At 59.4% G+C, this 20,285-nt stretch overlaps 2 protein-coding genes across 6 annotated transcripts; one reads left to right on the forward strand and one right to left on the reverse strand.

The window, feature by feature from the left end:
• Nucleotides 1-100: 100 nt before the first annotated feature.
• On the reverse strand, nucleotides 101-8,484 carry ODAD3 (outer dynein arm docking complex subunit 3). Its single transcript, XM_059160054.1, has 13 exons — nucleotides 8,087-8,484; nucleotides 6,744-6,865; nucleotides 6,545-6,622; nucleotides 4,662-4,832; nucleotides 4,476-4,577; nucleotides 4,255-4,380; nucleotides 3,940-4,062; nucleotides 3,253-3,405; nucleotides 2,162-2,322; nucleotides 1,919-2,075; nucleotides 1,136-1,291; nucleotides 640-724; nucleotides 101-458 (listed from the first exon to the last, which is right to left on the reverse strand). The coding sequence occupies exons 1-13, from the start codon at nucleotides 8,325-8,327 to the stop codon at nucleotides 340-342; spliced, it is 1,794 nt and encodes a 597-aa protein (XP_059016037.1). The 5' UTR covers nucleotides 8,328-8,484; the 3' UTR covers nucleotides 101-339.
• Nucleotides 8,485-9,171: 687 nt separating this feature from the next.
• Nucleotides 9,172-20,202, forward strand: PRKCSH (protein kinase C substrate 80K-H). 5 transcript variants are annotated; one of them, XM_059160049.1, is made up of 18 exons: nucleotides 9,172-9,279; nucleotides 9,668-9,820; nucleotides 10,013-10,129; nucleotides 10,710-10,805; nucleotides 10,904-10,961; nucleotides 11,845-11,962; nucleotides 13,396-13,525; nucleotides 16,023-16,107; nucleotides 16,706-16,784; nucleotides 17,423-17,509; nucleotides 17,796-17,987; nucleotides 18,059-18,158; nucleotides 18,597-18,666; nucleotides 18,940-19,029; nucleotides 19,226-19,300; nucleotides 19,395-19,494; nucleotides 19,576-19,740; nucleotides 19,854-20,202. In XM_059160049.1, the coding sequence occupies exons 2-17, from the start codon at nucleotides 9,745-9,747 to the stop codon at nucleotides 19,720-19,722; spliced, it is 1,620 nt and encodes a 539-aa protein (XP_059016032.1). In that variant the 5' UTR covers nucleotides 9,172-9,279; nucleotides 9,668-9,744; the 3' UTR covers nucleotides 19,723-19,740; nucleotides 19,854-20,202. The 5 variants fall into 5 exon arrangements, with proteins under 5 accessions (XP_059016032.1, XP_059016034.1, XP_059016033.1 ...); XM_059160051.1 differs by having other exon boundaries at nucleotides 17,796-17,966; XM_059160050.1 differs by having other exon boundaries at nucleotides 17,799-17,987.
• The last annotated feature ends 83 nt before the right edge of the window (nucleotides 20,203-20,285 follow it).

A 20,285-nucleotide genomic window follows, 5' to 3' on the forward strand; every position in this document is an offset into this window, starting at 1 on the left:
GTACTCTCCAGGTCAGAGAAGGTGGAGTCTGGGTCCTGGATTTTAAGGGCAGCAGTCTTTGCAGCAGCGCAGGGTCAAGGAGAGGCAAATACCCAGGGGGTTGATTGGTGACCTTTATTGAGCGACTCTGAGGCCAGCACAGGCTCGCCTTGTAGATTTACTGTGGGAACATCCGGTGGCCCGGCCCCCTTCTCTACTCCCGGGCGCCACCGGCCCGTTCTGCTCCCTTGCCTCGGCTGCGTTTAGCCCTTTGAAGGGGCCCATGCGCCCGAGGCTGGACCCAGAGGGGTTGGGAGCTCCGCAGGGGCCCGGAAGCGCCAGGTGGACGCAAGGGTGAGTCTAGGTCTTCTTCGAGCGATTGCGTTTCTTGCTGCGGGATTCAATTAGTTTCTGGGAACGAATCTTAAGCTCCGCGCGGCTCACCACGTCGTTGTCCTCCTCCTCACTTTCCTCTTCGTCTGCGCAGGGCAGTGAGGGGATCCGGGTTCCCATTCTTGGCTCAGATTTCCCTTCCCCGTCTTTACCACCCCTTCCCAACTCGGCCCCGCCCCCCAACTTGGCCCCCCGCCAGGCCTCGCACCGCTTTCCCTGGGTCGGCTTGGGCCCCCAGCCCCGCCTCTTTTCCCTGACCGTACTGACCGAAGAACTTGTCCTTGAGACTGGCAAGGGGCAGGGTGATGCGGGTGTTGTACAAGGGCAGCTTTCCCTCTAGGGTGGAGTAGAACTGGGGGAGGAACGGAGCGGGAGGCGAGAGTGGGTGCGGTAGAGGCGGCAGGGGCGTTCTGTATCCCCTCCTCACCCCACTCTAAGATATACCCTGAGTCCACACGACCCCTCTGCCCACTCCTCTTCGAGCTTTTCTCGAGCCCAGCCGACTGACTCGTTCTTCGAGCTCCCCGGCTACCCAACCCCGCCCCTTTGACCGCCCCTGATCTCAGGGTTTTCGCCCCTTGATTCCCCCCTTACCCGCGCACGTGCACACACTCCCCAGCCCTGCCCACTGGCCTCGCCGGCCCTCTGGAAGTTCTCCTGTCTCCTCAAACCTCACAGATTGTCCGTAAAGGTCATTTCCCACCCACAGGCTCCCCGGTTTTCTGCCCCTGCATCCTCAGCCCCGCTCTGGCTGTACTCGGACCTCTTGGTCGGCGAGGTGGCGCAGCATCTCGGGCACGTGATGGCTCTCGAGCTGTGCCTGCAGCTTCAGAAGCTTTTCTTCCACGACGCCCAGCAGGTCTGGCAGATAGTTACCTGCCTGGGGATCCAGCTCTTTTCCCGCGAAAGGGCCCTCCACCTGCGGCGGGCGCGGAGCCGACTCAGCCCAGAGGGGGCGGACCTCGGGGGCGTGTTCCGCCAGGGGCGGAGCTTTACCCTCCTCGAGCTAGGCTTTCGAAAGCTAGGGACAACCAACAGGGGTGGGGCTAGCGCCTGTGGGGCGGGGCCTCTGGACTCCGGAGACCAACGACAATTGGTGAACGAAGAGTTTGTGTGGAGGAAAGGGGTAATAACTCACCAGAAGTCATTTCGGGGATGACTTTTGGGGGAAAAAAATGGGCCTCTGCTGCGGGCAGTGTGGGGCGCCCCCCGTCGCAGGCTGCCCAAGTGTTGTAGTGGGGGTCTCTGAGGTATGGCGTGGGGAGGCAAAATGGGACCTTCCCGTGAAGATGAAACAGGGTCTCTGAAGTCCTGAGCCTCTTGAGAAGTTAAGGGGGTCTCCCCGCAGGAACCGCAGGTGGGGACTCTGAGGAGTGGAGCTGGGTGTACCCTCTCGGTGGGCTTCTGACATCCTGGACGCGGCCCAGGGTCAGTCCCCTTTGAGTAGGGGCAGGAACCCAGCGTCTTGGGCTGCAGAAGGTTCTGCGCTGAGTTACCTAGGCGAGGGGTGGCGGGCTGGGGGAGGTGGGAGAGTGCGCAGGCCTACCAATGTGATGTGGTTCATCTTGCCCGCCAGGTGTTCGAGGCCCTCCTTGATCGTCTGTACCGCCCACATGGCGCGCTCCAGCTCATCCCGTGCCTCAGTGCGCCGCTGCTCTTCCGCCTTGAGGCGCTCCTGCAACTCAGCCTGCAGCTTCTGCTGACTACAGACAGTTGGGAGGTCACCCCTGGAGAGTGCCTCCGAGCCGGGAGGGCCCCCCAGCCTCTCCCTTGGGCACCCAGGCCTCACCTCACAATTGTGGTCTCCCCGGAGTACTTGAGGTCTTCCAGCTCTCGCTGCAACCTCTGCTTCTCTTGCTTCAGCCTCACCAGCGACTGCTCGTTCTCGCTCTTGAGCGTCTCCAAATGTGTGAAGGTGTCACCCTGTGCCAGGAACCGCCTCACCACCGCCTGTGGGCCACCCGGCCCCTTCTCAGGTCAGAGGGAGGCCTGGAAGGCCTGACTACAACCCCTCTTCCTTTCCTCTGGGCACGCAGGACAGATGGCCTAAGCTGGTGGCTTCTGCACAGCGATGTTTAAGGACTCCGTGATTCAGACTCAGTGCTGCCTCAAGGATGTGCAGCCCCCCAACACATAATTTTTGCCAGGCCCTTGTCTATGTAAGGAATTTGAATCAGCCCAGATCGGTGTGTGGTGAAGGGTAGCAATGAGCATCATTGCTTTCCAAAATCAACCCGCCATCCACACTGTGACTGAGAATCTTGCCCAATCCATGGAGGAAATAAGGCCAATCTCGGGAGCTAGCTGTCCACCAGGCCAATTTCTGGGAAGGTGCCAGGCCACACTGCCCCACATGACCCCATGCCCGAGTCCGCAGAACTCCTCGGGGGGTTAGTTACCCTATGGGAGAAGTAGCAGTGGGAGAGTGCGCAAAGGGGAGAAACTGGACTGGGGCCCAGTGGGAGCAGCATCCGCCCGTGGAAAACATAAGGGTCTTAGCAAATGGCAAGGAAAACGCTGCAAACCGCAGGGCCCAGGGTCTGAGAGTGGCACCGGGCAGTCTACTGAGCCCCAGACCCTGCCTGTTACAGGGACTGGAGACACAGGAGAGACCAAACTCGCAGTTCTCACAGAGCTGACATGCCCAAGAAGTTAGCACCCGCATAAGAGCAAGCAGGAAAGGGACTGATGGCCAGGGTAGACAGCTAGTCTGGGTTTTGCTGGGAGGAGCAGCAGCAAAACGGGGCAAAGGCTGGAGGAGGGAGGAGTGTCTTTGAGGCTGCAGAAGCAGGAGGCTGCGCTTGTTGGCCTCACGGGCCTGGGCTCAGTCTGAACAGAACTAGAGGGCGAGGAGGGTTGCGGGCAGCGGGCAGCACTCACGTGGGTTTCGGCCACGCCGGTGGCGTCCTTGACCTTGCCAAAAAGCATCTCTGTCTGGTACATGCTCCAGCGCTGCCTCAGCTCCTCCTCTTTGGCGCGCAGGCTGTCCTGGGTCGAATCCTCGGACTGCAGCAGCACGTGTTCACGCTGGGTCTGCTCACAGGGCGGGAGTCAGCTTTCAGGGAAGGATTTGGGGTAGAGGCCAGAGAGGGGGAGCCGGGAGAGGGCGGGGCCCAACTGGGGAGACAGGGTAAAGGCTCGGGGCCTGGTCAGGGAACCCAGCCTGGGGTCAGGAGTGCAGTAAAGGGCTGGTCAGCGATGGGCAGCCTCAGAGGCAGGGCGAAGAGGCGGGTCAAGGGAGCGGGGGCGGGACCTCGAGTAAGGGGCGGGCTAGAGGCGGGACCAGATTTAGGAGTGGGGCGCGGTGTAATCAGGTGGGGATGGATGGGAAGGATCGGTGAATGAGGGGCGATGTGGAAGCTCCTCCAAACAAGGCAATCGGATGGAGGGAGGGCGGGGTCAGGGAAGTGGGAGGAGCCCTAGGCATCCAGTGGAGATGAGGGCGGAGTCCGGAGAAATGTTAAGAGCGGGGAAGGTCTAGGGTATGGATCGACTTAGGGGTGTGGCGGTACCCGCGAAGTCAGGTCTAGGCTGGGGCTGCACCCCGGGACCTGTGGACACGCCCACCTTGCGCTCCATGCGTTCGTTCTGCAGCTTCCTGTCCTCCGCGCGCTTCTTGCATTCGGTTATGTAGCGCTCCCGCTTCTTGCGCTCCCGGAACACGGTCTCCTCCAGATACTGCAGCTGGTTCTGGAGGCAGGGCCGGGGGACAGCAGGACCAGCTGGTACCTACCGAGGCTTAGGGTTGGGGGACACAGCTGGGCCAGGGTGCAGGGTCTTGGGAGGTAGGCGGGAGGAGCTCGGGGACAGCTGGGGTTCAGATTCTGGGGCCAAAAGACCAAGGCGTCTGGGTGGGAACCCCAGGGCCTGCCAGGCTGGCACCTTGGCGATGTCCCGGGCGTTGATCGCCTCCTGGTTCACCACTTGCAGCTCCTCTAGCTCGCGTTTTGCCCTCACCACCTCCGCCTCCATGAAGTCCAGCCGGTTTTCCAAGTGAAGGCTCTCCTCCTGCGGGTGGGGGACAGGCCTGTGGCCGCTGTCCCTCTGCAGGCTGGCCCTCCGACTTGCCTCCACTCCATCCCCCAAGTCGCCCTAGTCCTTACTTGGAGATAGGCCTTGAGCTGCAGGTACACATTGGTAATGTGTTCGGCTTCTTCCGCCTTCATCCGGGCCTTCTCCAAGCGGTTTTCCAGGTTCCGCATGGTCTAGATGGGAAGCAAGGCTGGGCCGAGTTCCCCTCCCCTCTGCAGTTCTCCTCGGGATCCCCACCCCTCCTCAACCGGCCTCACCTTGGCCACCTCTGTGTTGCTATTTTGCGCTTCGGCCATCTCCAGCTGGCGGAGGCTGTGCCGCAGCTGGAGCTCCTCCAGCCACTTCTGCCGCACGCCCAGCTGGTGCCGCAGCGCGTTCAGCTGCTTCACCTTCTCGCTCAGCCGGTGGTCCAGGTGCTCCAGGGCCTGCTGGAGAGAGGCGAGCCCAAGCGGCAGCATGAACCCTCCCACCTAAGCCTTCCTCCCCTTCTCCTCCAGATCTTGTTTCTCCTCTCCCCGGGCTCAGCGGCATCAGACCCAGCGGCCCCCCTGCTCCTGCAGATCGTCTCCCCACCCCCCTATTTGCCACCCTGGCTGCCCTTCTCCCTTACTGGGCCCAAGGAGAGACAGCCTCTGAGGCTTCTCAACTCTGTTCACACCCACCCCCTCCATGGACCTAACCAGGCTCAGGGTCTGAAAACTCACCATAGCTGAGAACATCCACATTTAAGCGCCCCTTCCCCACACCAGGAACTGCAGGCTCATATACCTATATCTACACTGCCATCCAGACACCTCAAAACCATTGTGTCCAAAATCGAGTACATGATCTTTCCCCAAGTCCTTCCTGGACTCTTCTCCTCCATGTCAGCGCATGGCAGCTTCATCCTTCCAGGCATTCAAGTCCCCCAAACCTGATGTCCTCACCTTCACTTCTTCCATCCCACCTACAGCCAGCTCATTAGCAATGCTTTGTTCTATTTCCAAGGTTTTCCCAGAGCTACCGCGTTCTTCCTGTTTCCACCATTTTTGTCGAAGTGCAGCCAACACCATCTTCTCCTGGAGGACCTCCCCGCAGCTTCCCTCTGCTTCCTCACACTCTACGTCATAAAATCTAAACTCTTAAGCCTGCCGGAAGGTTCAGCCCCTGCTGACCTTCTTTTTCTTTTCTTTTTTTTAATTAAAGATTTTATTTATTACTTTGAGGAGAGAAAGAGCCTGAGCAGGAGGGGTGGAGGGACAAGTGGACTCCAGGTCTTGATATGGAGCTCAGCTCCAGGACACTGAGAGCACGACCTGAGCTATAGACAGAGGCTTAACACACTGAGCCATCCAGGTGCCCCCTGACTCTCTTGACCTCATCTCCTACAGAGCCCTGCTCAAGCACTCCCATCCAGCTACACTGGCCAGGCCTGTGTCTCCAATGTTCTACTCCCTTGCTTCTATTTCAGGGACTTTGCACTTGCTGTTCCCTCTGCCTGGATTGCTTTTCCCCAAATCATTTCCTGCCTGTCTCATTCTCAGCTCAGATATCAATGTCTTAGAGATAGGTGGTTTTCCTGACCTCCCCAACCCAATCTGGCTCAGCTGGTTGCCCACCTTTGGCTCAGGTCATGATCTTGGGGTCCTGGGATTTAGCCCTGTGTTGGGTTCCATGCTCAGTGGAGTGTCTGCTTCCCCCCTCCCTTTGCCTGTTCCACTCCCCCTGCTCATGCTTGTGCTAAGTTAATAAATCTTAAAAAAAAAAAAAAAAAGGTGCAAACCTCTGCCCCTATCTATTTCTGTTTATTTCTGGTCACTCCTGGAAATTACTTTATTTCTGCATTTGTTCTTGGTGTTTTTATTTTGTTCTTGTTTTTGTTTTGTTTTGTTTTCCTCCACTCTCTTTTCCCCGCTAGGATATGAAGGTTTGGGAAGTGGAGGTTGGTCTGGTGTTTTGTTTTTTTACTGCATAGTCCCCAATACCGAATATCATGCCTATACGTGGTCGGTGTGTGATAAAGATTCATTGAGTGAATAAATTAGCAGTGGAGAAAGGATTGGAGAAGGTGAGATGAGTCAGAGAGTCCAGTGGGGGAGGGGACACAAGTTGGAAACGAAAGGAGAAGGGAGAGGGTCAGTGGAGTTGGGATGGCGCAAACCTGTCCTGTCCTGTTCTTCAAATACGGCTTCTCTGACTTGCACTCCCGAATCACCGCCTGGACCAATTTCTCATCTCCCTGCAAGGAAAGGAGCCCAGTCACTACTCATGAAGACCACCCCAACCTGAGGCAGCGCCCTGCCCCACTGGGGACACTGCCCTGACTCTTCAAGACCCTTCGACCATTTCAGCATCCTCACCTGCAGCAGGTCCGCCAGCTGAACTTGCAGGACCCTGGTCTCCTCCTGGAGCTGGTTGATGGTCTCCTGATTCTTCTTGATGTTCCACTGGGTGCTCTCATAAAAGGCCTTCCGGTCACCCTCTGAGGTCATACGAGGTATACAAGACAAGTGTGTCAGAGGGGGTCGGGGGCTTTCCAGAGGAAAGCTCTTTTTGTTATCGTTGACTTAATATCGCAACGATACTTCAGTGGGAACACTTGTCATATACTCGATGCTGGACAAAGAACCTTCCAGCTGTCAAATACCATATGTCAACAGGTACATATCCATATCATACCCCATTACAGATGACAAAGCTCAGGTTTATTAGATTGTTCAAGATCACAAGATGTCTGATTCCTGAGCCTGTACTTTCAACTACTGTGCAAGATTACCTACTAATAATAATAGTTACCATAATGGTTCACATCAGAATTTTCCAACCTTGGCACAACTGATATTTGAGGTGGATAATTATTTGTTTTGAGCTGTCCCATGAATTGTCAGATGTGGAGCAGAGTCCCTGGCCTCTGGCCACTGGATGACCAGCCCCTAACAATGTGACCGCCAAAAATGTGTCCAGGCATTGCCAAGTGCCCACTGTGGAGCAAAATAGCCCTCTTCCATTGAGAAACATCGGTTTACACTTTATAGTGTTTTACTATGTGCCAGTCACTGTTCTCGGCACTTTGTACATTTCAACCCCTTATGGGGTTGTATTCTTACTATCCCCATTTTTTAAAAAAAGAGTTTATTTATTTATTTGACAGACAGAGATCACAAGTAGGCAGAGAGAGAGAGGTGGAAGCAGGCTCCCTGCTAAGCAGAGCCCAATGTGGGCCTCCATCCCAGGACCCTGGGATCATGACCTGAGCTGAAGGCAGAGGCTTTAACCCACTGAGGCACCCAGGCTCCCCTTACTATCCCCATTTTAGGAATAGAGAAATTGACAGCACTTAGGCTACTCATCGTCCCCTAAGATCAGTCTTTGCAGAGCAGAGCCCAGATTTGAACCCAGGAAATCTGGCTTTAGAATCCGTGTTCTTTACCACCCCCCCAATCCCCCCCACCCCCCCGGGGCCAATGCGTGGTAGAAGAGTTGAAATTACACGAAAGTATGAAACACAGTCTAGTTGGTTCTGAGCGTAGGAAAGATTCCATAAGAGAGATGAGGAAAACCATGAACAAGTATGAGTTTTTGCCTCCCGTTTTTGCCACCCGGATGAAGACCGGTGGAAGGCCCTTGTCACACAGTGCCTGGTCGCAGGGCTGGGTGGGCACTGTTGACTCCTGATTCTTTGTGCCCTTTCGAGCTGTCTTACCTAACAGTTGTATCTTCCTTTGTAACTCTGCCACCTGCGTGTGCACAGCAGACTTGCCCCGAAGGACTTGGAGGGGTCCCGCCTTGGAATGGAGTGGAAGCCAGGCCTGGGGCACACCCTTTAATTGGGAGTGACTGTGCTGGGCCTTAGTCTGACTGCCCTGGACCTTGCGGGAGGTCGAAACCTGGTCCTGAGAAGGCGGGATGTTGGTGGAGGCCGCCCAGCACAGGGGAGACGTCATGACTGGGTTGGGGCCTAGGGTCCCTGGGGATTAGGGTGGCAAATAGCAATTGCCCCGGTCCTGGATCCGTCAGCACGGGTTCCCCGGGCTCTGGGAGAATGCACTTTCCGACCGCTTGGCGGGGCCTCTCAGCATTTCCCCGTTGCTGGGTAACTTCTGCCCCGCCCCCTCCTTCCAGCGCTCCCATGGAAACCGTCCGCGTTCCACACCACCGCTTTCATTGGCTAACGCTGTGCAGAGGGGCGGCCCAGTTGCGGGCTGGCCAAGCTTCTCGGCTGGATATTAGGAGGGGAGTACTATGGGGTCACCTGCTCATCTTTTTCTTTTCTTTTCTTTTCTTTTTTTTTTGCGTTTTATTTTTGAGTAATCGCTACACCCAAGGTGGGGCTGGAACCTGCAACCCTGAGATCAAGAGTCACACGGTCTATGTCGGAACCAGCCAGGCAACCCCTACTTTAAAAAAGAATTTTTTTTTTATTTTTGAGTAATCTCTACACCTAATATGAGGCTGGAACCCACATCCTCAAGATCAACAGTCCCGCTCCCGGACTGAGCCAGCCAGGCACCCCCTACTTTTTTTTTTTTAAAGCATCCCCCCACTCCCGCAACACCACTCCGCTGGGTTTCCAGGGCATTTTTCAGGAACCTTCTTTTCCGGCTGCAGAACCTGCCACTCCCAAGATGGAGGAACGGAACGCCGCCATTAAGCGCGAACCATCAGAACGATCCTCTCTAGGGCTTCACAGTCCTATCCAAGATGGCCGTCTGGGTTCCAGCCCACCCCTCCCCCATTTGCCACTCTCAACATGGCACCCTTGGGTCGCCGCTCCGCACGAGCGGCGTGACGCCGGAAGTGACGCGTCCCACATATTTCCGCTTTCTTTTTTCTGGAGGAACGGTTGGCTGCTGGGCTGGGGGGCGCGGTGGATATTGACCTTTGCCCCGGCCTCGTGTAGGTGGTGAATTAACGCGCGGGGTGGGGTGGTGGGGGTCACCCCAATTTCTTATTGGGGGTAGCTCGAGGGTGTTCGTCGGTAGAGTGGGAGACTGTTAACCCCTTTGGCCAATTGGCGGGAATTGGATAGCTCACCAACCCTACTCATCCGCGCCCCTCCCCGGGCAGGGAGCGGAGGTTTTGAGCCTTCCCCCTTGATAAGAAAAAAATGAGACTCCCTCTGGGCAAGACTGGGGAGAGCCCCCCACCCCGCCTATATTGGAAGCAGAGTGAGCCCCCATTGCCCGGAAGCGATGGAGGATTCCAGCTGGCCGGAGGAAGAGGTGCCTTCCTTCCGCTGGAAGTAGCCCTCTCCCACTGACCGGCGGTCCCTTTCTTGCCGCAGCGTGGGTGCACAGCACATCTCCCCGCGGCCGGCTTCCTCCCCCCAGAACCAATTTCCGGCCCGCGAGCTTCTGCGAGATGTTACTGTTCCTGTTGCTGCTGCCCCTGTGCTGGGCCGTGGAGGTCAAGAGGCCCCGGGGCGTCTCCCTCACCAGTGAGTCCGCCACTGGAGGTGGCTGGAGGTGGGGGTAGGGTGTGGGAGGGGCCGACTTGGCCCCTGGGATAGACACTTTGAGCCTTCTGCCTCAGTTTCCTGGCCTCTGGGTAGGGAAGGTGGCAATACTCAGCGGCTGAGAGGGCCTCTTCGTGCCTTGGGCTGATGAGCCCCGTACCTCCTCCATCCCAGACCATCACTTCTATGACGAGTCCAAGCCTTTCACTTGCCTGGACGGCTCTGCCACCATCCCTTTTGATCAGGTCAATGATGATTACTGTGACTGCAAGGATGGCTCAGATGAGCCAGGTGAGTCTTTTCTCTGTTCATTCATTCATTCATTCGAGGTTTTCTGAGTGTCTGGGATATGCCAGCCCCCCTGCGGTGCGGTAGTGACCAAGACAGACAGACCCCGTCCTGCCTTCCCATGGCTCCCTGCTGAGTGGGGGAAAGCAGGCATAGAAATGAGTGGTTTGGTGAGGAGGGTCATAGCTGCTGGGGGAGCCCAGAGAGCCCCTCCATTCCCACCCCTTGCCCTGCCTGGGGGGTCGGGAAGTCTCCACTGAACCCTGAAGTGTGCTGAAAGTGGAGGTGCCAGCAGGTGCAGATACCTAGAGACGGGAGAGAAGGTGGGACTGAAGGGCAGACAAAGACAGAAGTGGAGGCAAGGGATAGAGCAGTGGGCTGGGCCTCGTTCTGAGGGCCTTGGTGAGAGGCAGAGGAGAACATGGGAGAGTTTGATTTCAGTCCCCGAGGCCCTTCCTTCCCTTTCTGTGCATCGGTGGTCCTCACGTGCCGTGTGTGTGCACGTGTGTCCGGGAGATCTGTCTGTGGATGGATGTGATGAGTTAGCCCTGAGGTCACCTGGAAAACGACCTTCCTCCCACAGGTACAGCCGCCTGTCCTAACGGCAGCTTCCACTGCAGCAACACTGGCTACAAAGCCCTGTACATCTCCTCCCGATGGGTCAACGATGGAGTTTGTGGTGAGTGAGATCACACCAGGGTTGGGGAAATTGGTGGTGGCGGGGGAGTAGGGAGGAGCCACGGCCGGGTCTGACCCCATGCCTGCTTCTGCTCTCAGACTGTTGTGACGGGACCGATGAATACAACAGCGGGATCGTCTGTGAGAACACCTGCAAGTATGTGGCTGGCAGCTGCTGCCCTCCCCCGCCCCCCCTCCCCTCCCCAGGGTTCTAGCCTCACCCCATCCAGTGAACCAAGCCCCTCTCTTTTCTGCTTTGGTCCATCAAGTGCTCACTCTGCCATGGCCTTGTCAATGAACCCCACGTCACCACTTCATCCCCGGCCCAGAAGCGGGCACAGTTGTTTCCCAGTTCAGCAGATGAGAAAAGTCAAGCTCAGGATAAAAAGTGACTTCCCCAAGGTTCCCACATCTAGGTCAGATCAGAGCCGGGACTTGAACCCAGGCCGGTCTGACTTGAGATTCCCATCTCTGAATCACTCCGCTCTCGTGGCAGACCCTGAAAACTGAAATGCCCTGAGTGTGGCTGAGTGTGAGGCAGTAGAGAGTGGTGGGCATTGTGGCATCTAAAGGAAACACTTGCCCCTTGACTTTGGTCGGTTGAAGGCAGGCAGCCAAGCTAGATTCGTTTTTCAGAGAAGCTGAAAATCCCAATACTTTCGTAAATTTGCCTTATGGAAGATCTTTTAGGTACAGGGTGGGTCAGGGGCAACCCAGTTACCCATCAGATGGCCTTCTCCTCCAGGAGTCTGATTTCTGTGCTTTTCTTTCTCTTTTGGGGGCCAACCTCTGTCCCCACCCCTGAGTGTTCCCTAGCCCCTCTCCCAGGTCCTTACAGTGAGCAAACTCTGACCGCTATCCCTCCGCTCGGGGACAGGGATGAAGAGCTCTGAGCCTGGGGAAGAGGGGGAAGGAGGGTTTGCTCTTTATGTTTTCCCCCGTGGGGCGGGCTGCAGGTGGGTTGAGCCCTTTTGGAAGAGGCCAAGCTGGTGAGCCCTAAGGGCCTCCCTGGGGGTGCTCGTGGGTTCCCTCCACCCCAGAGAGAAGGGCCGGAAGGAGAGAGAGACACTGCAGCAGATGGCAGAGGTCACGAGAGAGGGGTTCCGCCTGAAGAAGATCCTTATTGAGGACTGGAAGAAGGCTCGGGAAGAGAAGCAGGTGAGAGATCCTGTGGGGACAGCCCAGAACATTCTGGGCCCTGAGGCCTAGAGTCTGGGGCTGGTGAGGCTGGGTGGGATTGACACCCACCCCTGACTAATGGAGTCCCAGGGCCAGTTACCGTCTGTGTGTGCCTTGGTTTACCCATTTGTCTGCTGGCTGTTCAGTCGTTAGTTAAGCCATTACCAGGTGGTGGTCAGCATGGGTGTTGTGCAGAACCTTGAGGGGCTGAAGTGGGCTCAGAGGAGCTCTCCTCCTGCATCTCAGAATAGGAGGGGCGCCTAGCTGCATCCTAGTTCTGTGGTGCCCTCATGAGGCCAGTAACCATGCGACCTCCCTGTTCGAGGGGAGGACTCAAGACGTCGCAGCAGCCTGGGTAGTTCTATAGGGCAAGTGCTGCAAGGGCTGGAAGAAATCGTGTGCCCAGGCCACCCCCTGGGCTGCTGGATGGGTCAGAGTCCTCAGCCCTGTCCTTGGACTTCTGCCAGGCTCTTCGCAGAAGGACTTCAGCTCTGTTTTTCTGCCCAGGGAAGGTTCCGGGTCTTTTTCCCCTCTATGCCCTGGCTGGTCAGGCCCTTCCTGAGGTTGGGGGTTGGGGGGAAAGCAGCGATGTCCTCTCTGGGTTCAGAGGATAGTGGGGAAGCCATGCAATGAGGTTGGCTTTGAGTGACTTTTGTCCTCAGGGGGGCGGTAGGAGGATCCTGGGAACAGCCCAGGCTGAGGTGTGGGGCAGGGCATTAGGACGAAAATGATCCCAAGGCGCGGCTTAGGCTAAGACCCTTCAGCTTGGGGCCCCACAGCACACTCGTTCCTTCTCGAAATATCCACAGAGGCCCTGGATGTGCTGCGGTGTAGTGGGCAGAGACTGGAAACAGACCTGGAGCTGCCTCAGGGGCCCACTGTGCCCTGAGAGGGACAGATACCAAAGTGACACTCAGAACCACTGGAAAAGGGGACATTTGGGTTGGGGCTCTGAGGCCTAGAGGAGACTTGTGCCTGGTCTCCCTCCTCCTCCCGCCTGTTGTGGAGGCAGGAAACAGGGACGGCTTCTGGAGGAGAAGGCCTCTATCTAAACTGAAATCTGTAGGATAATTCAGAGTCAGCCATGCAGAGTGTTCTAGGCAGAGGGAAAGCATGTGTGAAGAACGGGAGGCAGGGGGCCTGTGGGGGATCTAAATGCTGTCAGGGGAGTTGGACCCTGTGGGGTAAGAAAGCATTGGGGCAGTTGCGGCTGGAGTGGTGGGCCTCGTTTGGCAGGCCCTCAGGGGCTGCCTCAAGGTGTTCAGGGTTCTCTGCAGGGAGCTCGGGGGAACCACAGGAAGGGAACCTTCGGGAAGGTCACCAGTGGCCGCCCTGTGGAGTGGAGGCAGGGAGGTAGCACTCGGGAAGAAGGCAGAACAGGAGACATGGCATCTTGCCTTTCGCCTACCCAGGAAAAGCTCGCTGAGCTACAGGCTGGAAAGAAGTCCCTGGAGGACCAGGTGGAGATGCTGCGCCTGGTGAAGGAGGAGGCCGAGAAGCCAGAGAAGGAGGCCAAAGACCAGCATCAGAAGCGGTGGGAAGGTATGTCCCGGGCTGGCCAGGGCTGGCCCTTGTCTCTGGCTGGGAAGCGCCTGGGCCCGGGAGCGCCGCTCATTACCTGTTGGCTCGTGTGTCTGCTGACTGTCGATCATGGTGCCTCGGTCCCCCACGCACTCTGTTGGCCTCACCTGTGCATCGGTCATTGCATTTGAAAGTCATTAGTAGGAATAATCTGCCCCCTAGCAGAAGGGATTTTTTTCCCAAGAGGAGATGTTCTTCTTTCTGCCAGCCACATGGAAACACTGCCATTGGGGGACCTCCTGAATTTAAAGCAAAGGCCGGAGGCCCCTCCAACCTGTCAGGCAGCGTGAACTGAGGTGGGAGCACAGGCTGGGGATTTCTGGCCCAGCCTCTCCTTGAGGGGACAACCCTGGGGTGAGGTCACAGCTTATAGGACGGGGAGCGGCTTTGATTTCCTCTCCCTTGCCTCACAAATTCTCATCAGCACAGATCTCCGGATTTGCTGGGAACTTCTATGTTCTTTAATCTTCCTTGAATGGCTTATTTCCCTGGCAATTGATGTCACTTCAGTCAGTTGAAAATGGTTTTTTATACTTTGTCCAGCATTTTCTTTTTTTTTTTTTTTTAAAGATTTTATTTATTTGACAGACAGAAATCACAGGTAGACGGAGAGGCAGGCAGAGAGAGAGAGAGGGAAGCAGGCTCCCAGCTGAGCAGAGAGCCCGATGCGGGCCTCAATCCCAGGACCCTGAGATCATGACCTGAGCCGAAGGCAGCGGCTTAACCCACTGAGCCACCCAGGCGCCCTGTCCAGCATTTTCTTGATTTTGGCAGGTTGTGCTGCCATTCTGGTAAATTGTGAGCCTTGGGCCTCGTCCTCAGTCTCTCCAGTGGGGGTCACCCTGTGGAAGCAGGCCAGATGGGAGAGGTGGGCCAGAAACCCCCTTCAGACTAGTTAGAGGACCAGGCATTGCAGGAAGAGATTTGGAAGTGTGGCCGTGGCTACTCCCCGGGCTGGTAACCAGGAGCTGGGCAGCCCGTCGCTGAGTCCACACTGCTGATCTCTATCTCCCTCGGCACCTGCTGCATTCTTTGTCCTTTCCTCTCTCTTCCTTGGTTCCTCACAATCAGTGATGCAGCAGTTCATCCAGTGTTCATGGGGTACCTGCTGCGCGCCAGGCACACCCCACGTGCCAGTTATTTAGCACTGAACGAGATGGAGCTAGCCCCTGCCTGCCAAGAAGAGTGAGCCAGGCAGAGGGCACAGGTGCAAAGGCCCTGAGGCAGCCTCATGTCTGGTTTTTAAGGGACAGCAAGGAGGCCATGTGGCAGGAGGGAGGGAGGGGAGAGAATCAGGGTGGGTGGGGAGAGACCAGGGCAGGGCCTTGGGGACTGTGGGGAGGACTTGGGCTTTTACCCCAAGTGTGGTGGGAGCCATGGCCCAGGGGCAAGTGAGCAGGGGGGGCCTCTGGGCCAGAGCCCCAGTGGCATCTGCAGCCTCCCCTTCTTCCCTCAGCAGAGGCTATTTCTGCCTCCAGACCCTGACTCCCACCCCCGCTGCTCTTGGGAGACCCTGGACTTTGTTATGTCCCCTCTTTCCTGGGCCCTGTCCAGCAGGTACCTCCCCTCTGCTGAGAAGCACACTCAGGCCCCGCCACTCAGACAGCTGTCCCCAGCCTCTGCCTCCTGCCCAGCGCTGGGAAGTCGGGGAGTCTCCTCTCTCTGTTCATCCCAGTGGAAGCTGACTTCCTAACCCATCCTGTGTCTCTGCACCTGGCCCTGCCCTTCGCCAGCCAAGTGACCGTGGGCAGGTCCCTTCAGCCAGCCAGCCTCACACCCTCGTCTGGGAGAGGGACAGTTGCCATCCTGGTCTGCTGGGGCGTGGCGGGCCCTCTGGGGATGAGGCACAGGGGGGCCAAGGGAACCCCGCTGGGCCCGTTGTAGACGGCTGAGCAGAGGCCCGGAGTGGGCTCCATCCCTGGAGCGGCATGGTGGCCGCTTTCCTGTCCAGCTCATCTGGTGGGGGTCAGGCCAGCAGAGGGGGCACCGTCCACCCAGGTGGAGGTCCATCTGTGGCCCTGTGGCAACTGGCTACAGCCCAGTTCCCTTGCATTCCTGGGACACTCCTGGGACCCCCCAGGAAGCCTTCCTGTCTTGGCCACACCCCGCCCCAGTCTCTGTCTTGACCTTCAGTGTTCGAGAGCGGGCCTGGGGCGCACGGGCTGCTGCTCCTGGGGGCTCCCAGACATGGCCGATGCGTGATCGCCCTCCCAGGCTTGCACAGTCTAGCCCCTGCTTATTCAAACCCAAGGTCCCAGGGTGCCTTCAAGCCCCATCCCCCCATGTCTGCAAATCCTCCCCAACTCCCCACTTCGGAGTCTCCCCGCTATTGGCACTTCTTGCCTCTTCCTTGGCCTGACTCAGCACCAGTGCGGGACCAGGCGTACAGTGGGACACGTGGCGTGTTGGGGCGGGGCAGGCCTTGGGGCCGTGGGTGACAGAGCTGGCCCCTCCACAGAGCAGCAGGCTGCCTCCAGGGCGCAGCGGGAACGGGAGCTGGCGGCCAGCGCCTTCCAGGAGCTCGATGATGATCTGGATGGGGCGTGAGTCTGTCTCTCCTGCCCTGGGCCTGGGGTCCCTCCCCATCTCCTGCACCTGAGCTCCCCCCCCCGCCCCCGGCGCAGGTCTCTAGTGAGTTCCAAACCATAGCTGACTCCGCCCTTGTTACTCAAGTATAAAGCAGATGCAGAAAAACGCTGAGGGTAGATGAAGGACCCTCCCCACCCCACCCAAGGAGCCAGGTCAGGTAGCTGGGGGGTCCTATTACTTTTCCCAAGCACGTTCTGTGGCCTGGGTCACTTTGACAAAAGCCAGACCCCTTCTAATCCCACTGTGCCCCTGAACTTGCTGGGTGACCCAGGCTAACGGCTGAGTGAAGGGGGGCTGTCGGGAACAGGGAGTCTCTCCTTTGAGCCCCTTGAAGGCTGCAGAGTTCTCAGGCCAGGGCAGGAGATGGGGCTGGGCCCCCCTCCGACCCCAACCCCAGAGCTCACCACCTCCTAACTTCTGCCCCCACCCCCCCAACTTTGAGGTCCTAAAATAAGTTCTAGGGGAAGGGCCCTGACAAGAGGGGAAGCAGGTAGCAGTGCCTGGAGCCGGTGGGCCTCACCGCTCTGCCGGCCTCTCCGTGCACGCCTGCAGGGTCTCGGTCACCGAGCTGCAGACCCACCCGGAGCTGGACACCGACGGTGACGGGACACTCTCAGAAGGGGAGGCTCAGGTACCCCATCCTTCTCCCTGCCCTGGGACTTGTAGAGGTCTCGTCCCGGGGTGACCTCAGGGCCAGGGGGGTGGGGGGCCAGGCTGGCCTGGGGCTGCTCCCAGGGCTGCCGGGGTGCCTGGCATGGCCAGTGCTGCTTGGCCTTGCCTGGGGTGGGGGGCAGGAGGCTGGAAGCCCAGCTCTACTCCCTGCCCTTTGGGACCGGTTAGGAACACGCCAGATTCCCCACCCACCTGGCCCCACGTGCCCCCACTCTGCCCTCCTCCCGTGCAGGCCTTGGCTGGCTGTCCTGACTGGGGCTGGATCCCTGCTGGTGGCTCCTTCCCTGTCCCTCCCTGGCCTCTGCCTCTTCCCGGGGGCCCAGTGACCTCTGCTGCTGGTGCTCTGGAGCTCCCTCTCCCTTTCTGTTTCTGTTTCTTTCCCCCCCACCCCACATGTTCCTCTCCTCTGGGGCCGCCCTCTCTCCCATGGGCCTGTGCTGCCCCCTTCGGGCTGCTCGGCCTCAGTGCCCAGGCCTAGCCCTGGGTGGTCAGAGCACAGCGGTGCCTGGCACCGTAGCCTGAGGCCCCCACTCGAGAGTGCCTGGGGCACAGGGGCACACGTGGAGGCCCCTGACGCTGCCCCCACCACGCACACAGGCCCTGCTGGGTGGAGACCTGCAAACTGACGCTTCTGCCTTCTATGACCGCGTCTGGGCTGCCATCAGGGACAAGTACAGGTCTGAGGTCAGTGGGGGTAGGGGAGGAGATGCAGTACCCCCTCCGGGCCTCCCCCCCAAATGCCTCACAAAGGAACTGCCTCTGCTTCTGGCACAGGGCCACCCTGGCCAGCTGGGTCATCCAGGCTCCCTCCGTGGAGGGCCCCCCCATCAGCTGTCTCTCCCTCGCCTCCAGGCCCCTAGGAAGGGGCGGAGACACGGAGGCTGCCCATGGGGTGATGGTGTGAGCTTGGACTTGAGCCGAGAGGCGGGCAGACCACTGAGCCCGTAGCACCCATTACCCGCACACCCAGCAGGTGCTCCCCACCAGCCCCCCGCCTGCCCCTTCTGAGCCTGACCTGACAGAGCCCAAGGAGGAGCAGCCCCCAGTGCCCTCGCCGCCCGTGGAAGAGGAAGAGGAGGACGAGGACGAAGAGGAGACGGAAGAGGAGGAGGAGGAGGAAGAGGAGGAGGAAGATGCCCAGGTGCAGGGGGAGCAGCCCCAGGTGTGTGTTTGGGGGAGAAGGGGGTGACGGGGTGGGGGCTGGGTTGCCGGCTGACTCTGCCCCTCCCCCAGGAGGCCCCACCCCCGCTGGTTCCCCCGCAGCCTGCTGCCAGCCCCACGGAAGAGGACAAAATGCCCCCCTACGATGAGCAGACTCAGGCCTTCATTGATGGTGAGGGCCAGGCGGGGGAGGGAGGGGACCCGGGCCCGATTTCATGCTTCCGGTGATCCGCACCTGCGGGGACCGTGGGCCTCACTGGCTTCCCGAGATGGGCTTGCACTGGCCCTGAGCAAGCCTAGGGAGGGGCATCTGGGGCCTGGAGAAGCCATCCTTGCCCCGATGGGCCCCAGGGGCCCCCCCCACCTCCTCCGGCTGCTGCTTGTTTGTGCCTCCCCGGCAGGAGGGCTGGGAGCCAGCGAGGTCCCAGGAGTCCTGGCCCTCCTTCCGCAGGAGTGGAGAGCCTGTGCTACGGGGCGGGGTCTGCCCTGAGGCTGTGGAGGCCTGGGCGGTGGGGATGCAAGTGTGTCCGAAGCACCCCCTCCCTCTTCTTCCGGGATGGGGGCGGTTGGGGCCCCTCAGTCCTCTTCCCACACTGCCCACCCCCTCCAGCCGCCCAGGAGGCCCGCAGCAAGTTTGAGGAGGCTGAGCGGTCCTTGAGGGACATGGAGGAGTCCATCAGGTAAGTGGGTAGGGGCTGGCCCGGGCAAGGCCATGTCTCCACCTGCCAGGCAGCCTCCCCCTGCTGAGCTCCCCAGAGGAGGTGGTAATGGGGAGTTGCCCCGGCTACGTGTGCTAAGACAGGGGTGGCTCCCCTGGGGAGGGTCCCCAGACGGTGGGGAGCCTGAGCCCAGCCCCCGAGTGGCCCTCCACTGCTGGAGTGGGACAACACAGTGGGCCTCCCTGTGTTGTCCTGAATGACGCTGCCCCTTAGTGGCTTGGCCTCCCCTTCCAGGAACTTGGAGCAGGAGATTTCCTTCGACTTTGGCCCCAACGGAGAGTTTGCCTACCTGTACAGCCAGTGCTACGAGCTCACCACCAACGAGTGCGCCCCCAACTGGCCAGCGGGGCGGGTGGAGAGTGGACATCGGGGCCCTGCGCCAGCCTGAGCGAGGAAGGGGGAGGAGGGGGTGGGCTCAAGGGCGGTGGGCGGAGTTTGAGGTGCCCCTGTGCCCTGGGTGTGGGCGCATGGAGGAGGTTAGGGTCCTGTGTCCCCGCCCACCATCCCTGTCCTGTGACAGGTATGTCTACCGGCTCTGTCCCTTCAAGCTCGTCTCTCAGAAACCCAAGCTCGGCGGCTCCCCCACCAGCCTCGGGTGAGTGGGGTGAGGGCGTCGAATGGATCCCCTCCTCCAGCATCCCTGCCCTGGCCAGTGCCCCCCGCCCCTCACCACCCCTGCTCTCCCACAGCACCTGGGGCTCGTGGGCTGGCCCTGACCACGACAAGTTCAGCGCCATGAAGTACGAGCAGGGAACGGGCTGCTGGCAGGGCCCCAACCGCTCCACCACCGTGAGTGCCAGGGGCCTGGGGGTTGTGGGGGGCGGGTGTTGGGGGGCCAGGCCCACCTGAGCCCTTACCTGCCCATCCCAGGTGCGCCTGCTGTGTGGAAAGGAGACCGTGGTGACCAGCACCACGGAGCCCAGCCGCTGCGAGTACCTCATGGAGCTGATGACGCCGGCGGCCTGCACGGAGCCGCCGCCCGACCTGCCTGCCGATGGCGACCACGACGAGCTCTAGCCACCCCCAGGCACTGAGGTGGGCAGGAAGCTGTGGTGCCGCCACTGCCTGGGGTTGCACCGGTTTCTGAGCAAAACTTCTCTCCCCGCCTCCGTCTCCATCTCTCTCACATGGTCTTTCTCTGGCCCCAGAACCTCAAGGCATGGAAATACCCCCAGCGGTGTCACCCACCCACCCCGCTGTCTGTGGACCAAGGCCCCCGCTCCGGTCCCCTCACCTACCCAGTGGGGGTCGGAACTGAGTGGAGCTCCGGGCCCTGCTCTCTGCCCTGCTCTGGGTGGCGGGGGGGTGGGGTGGGGGGGGCAGGCGGGGCCCAGCCACGCTCCCAGGCCCCAGCGGCCTCCAAAGGTGGAATAAAGCAGTTCGCCCACTCTGGGCACCCCAAGCCCACCCCTGCCCAGGGTGTCTGCCTCCCTTCCTGGTGGGGATGAGTGACTGGACCTGTGACCTCAAAACAATAAACACGATCCCCCCACCCAACCGGCCTATGTCTGCCTTTCTTTGCTCAGGTGTAAAGGGGCCAGGGATGGGAGGAGGGAGGAACCGGGGAGAAGTGACTCCGG

This window comes from Mustela lutreola, chromosome 2 (genome assembly GCF_030435805.1).
Source record: "Mustela lutreola isolate mMusLut2 chromosome 2, mMusLut2.pri, whole genome shotgun sequence".
In the NCBI taxonomy this organism is placed as follows: domain Eukaryota; kingdom Metazoa; phylum Chordata; class Mammalia; order Carnivora; family Mustelidae; genus Mustela; species Mustela lutreola.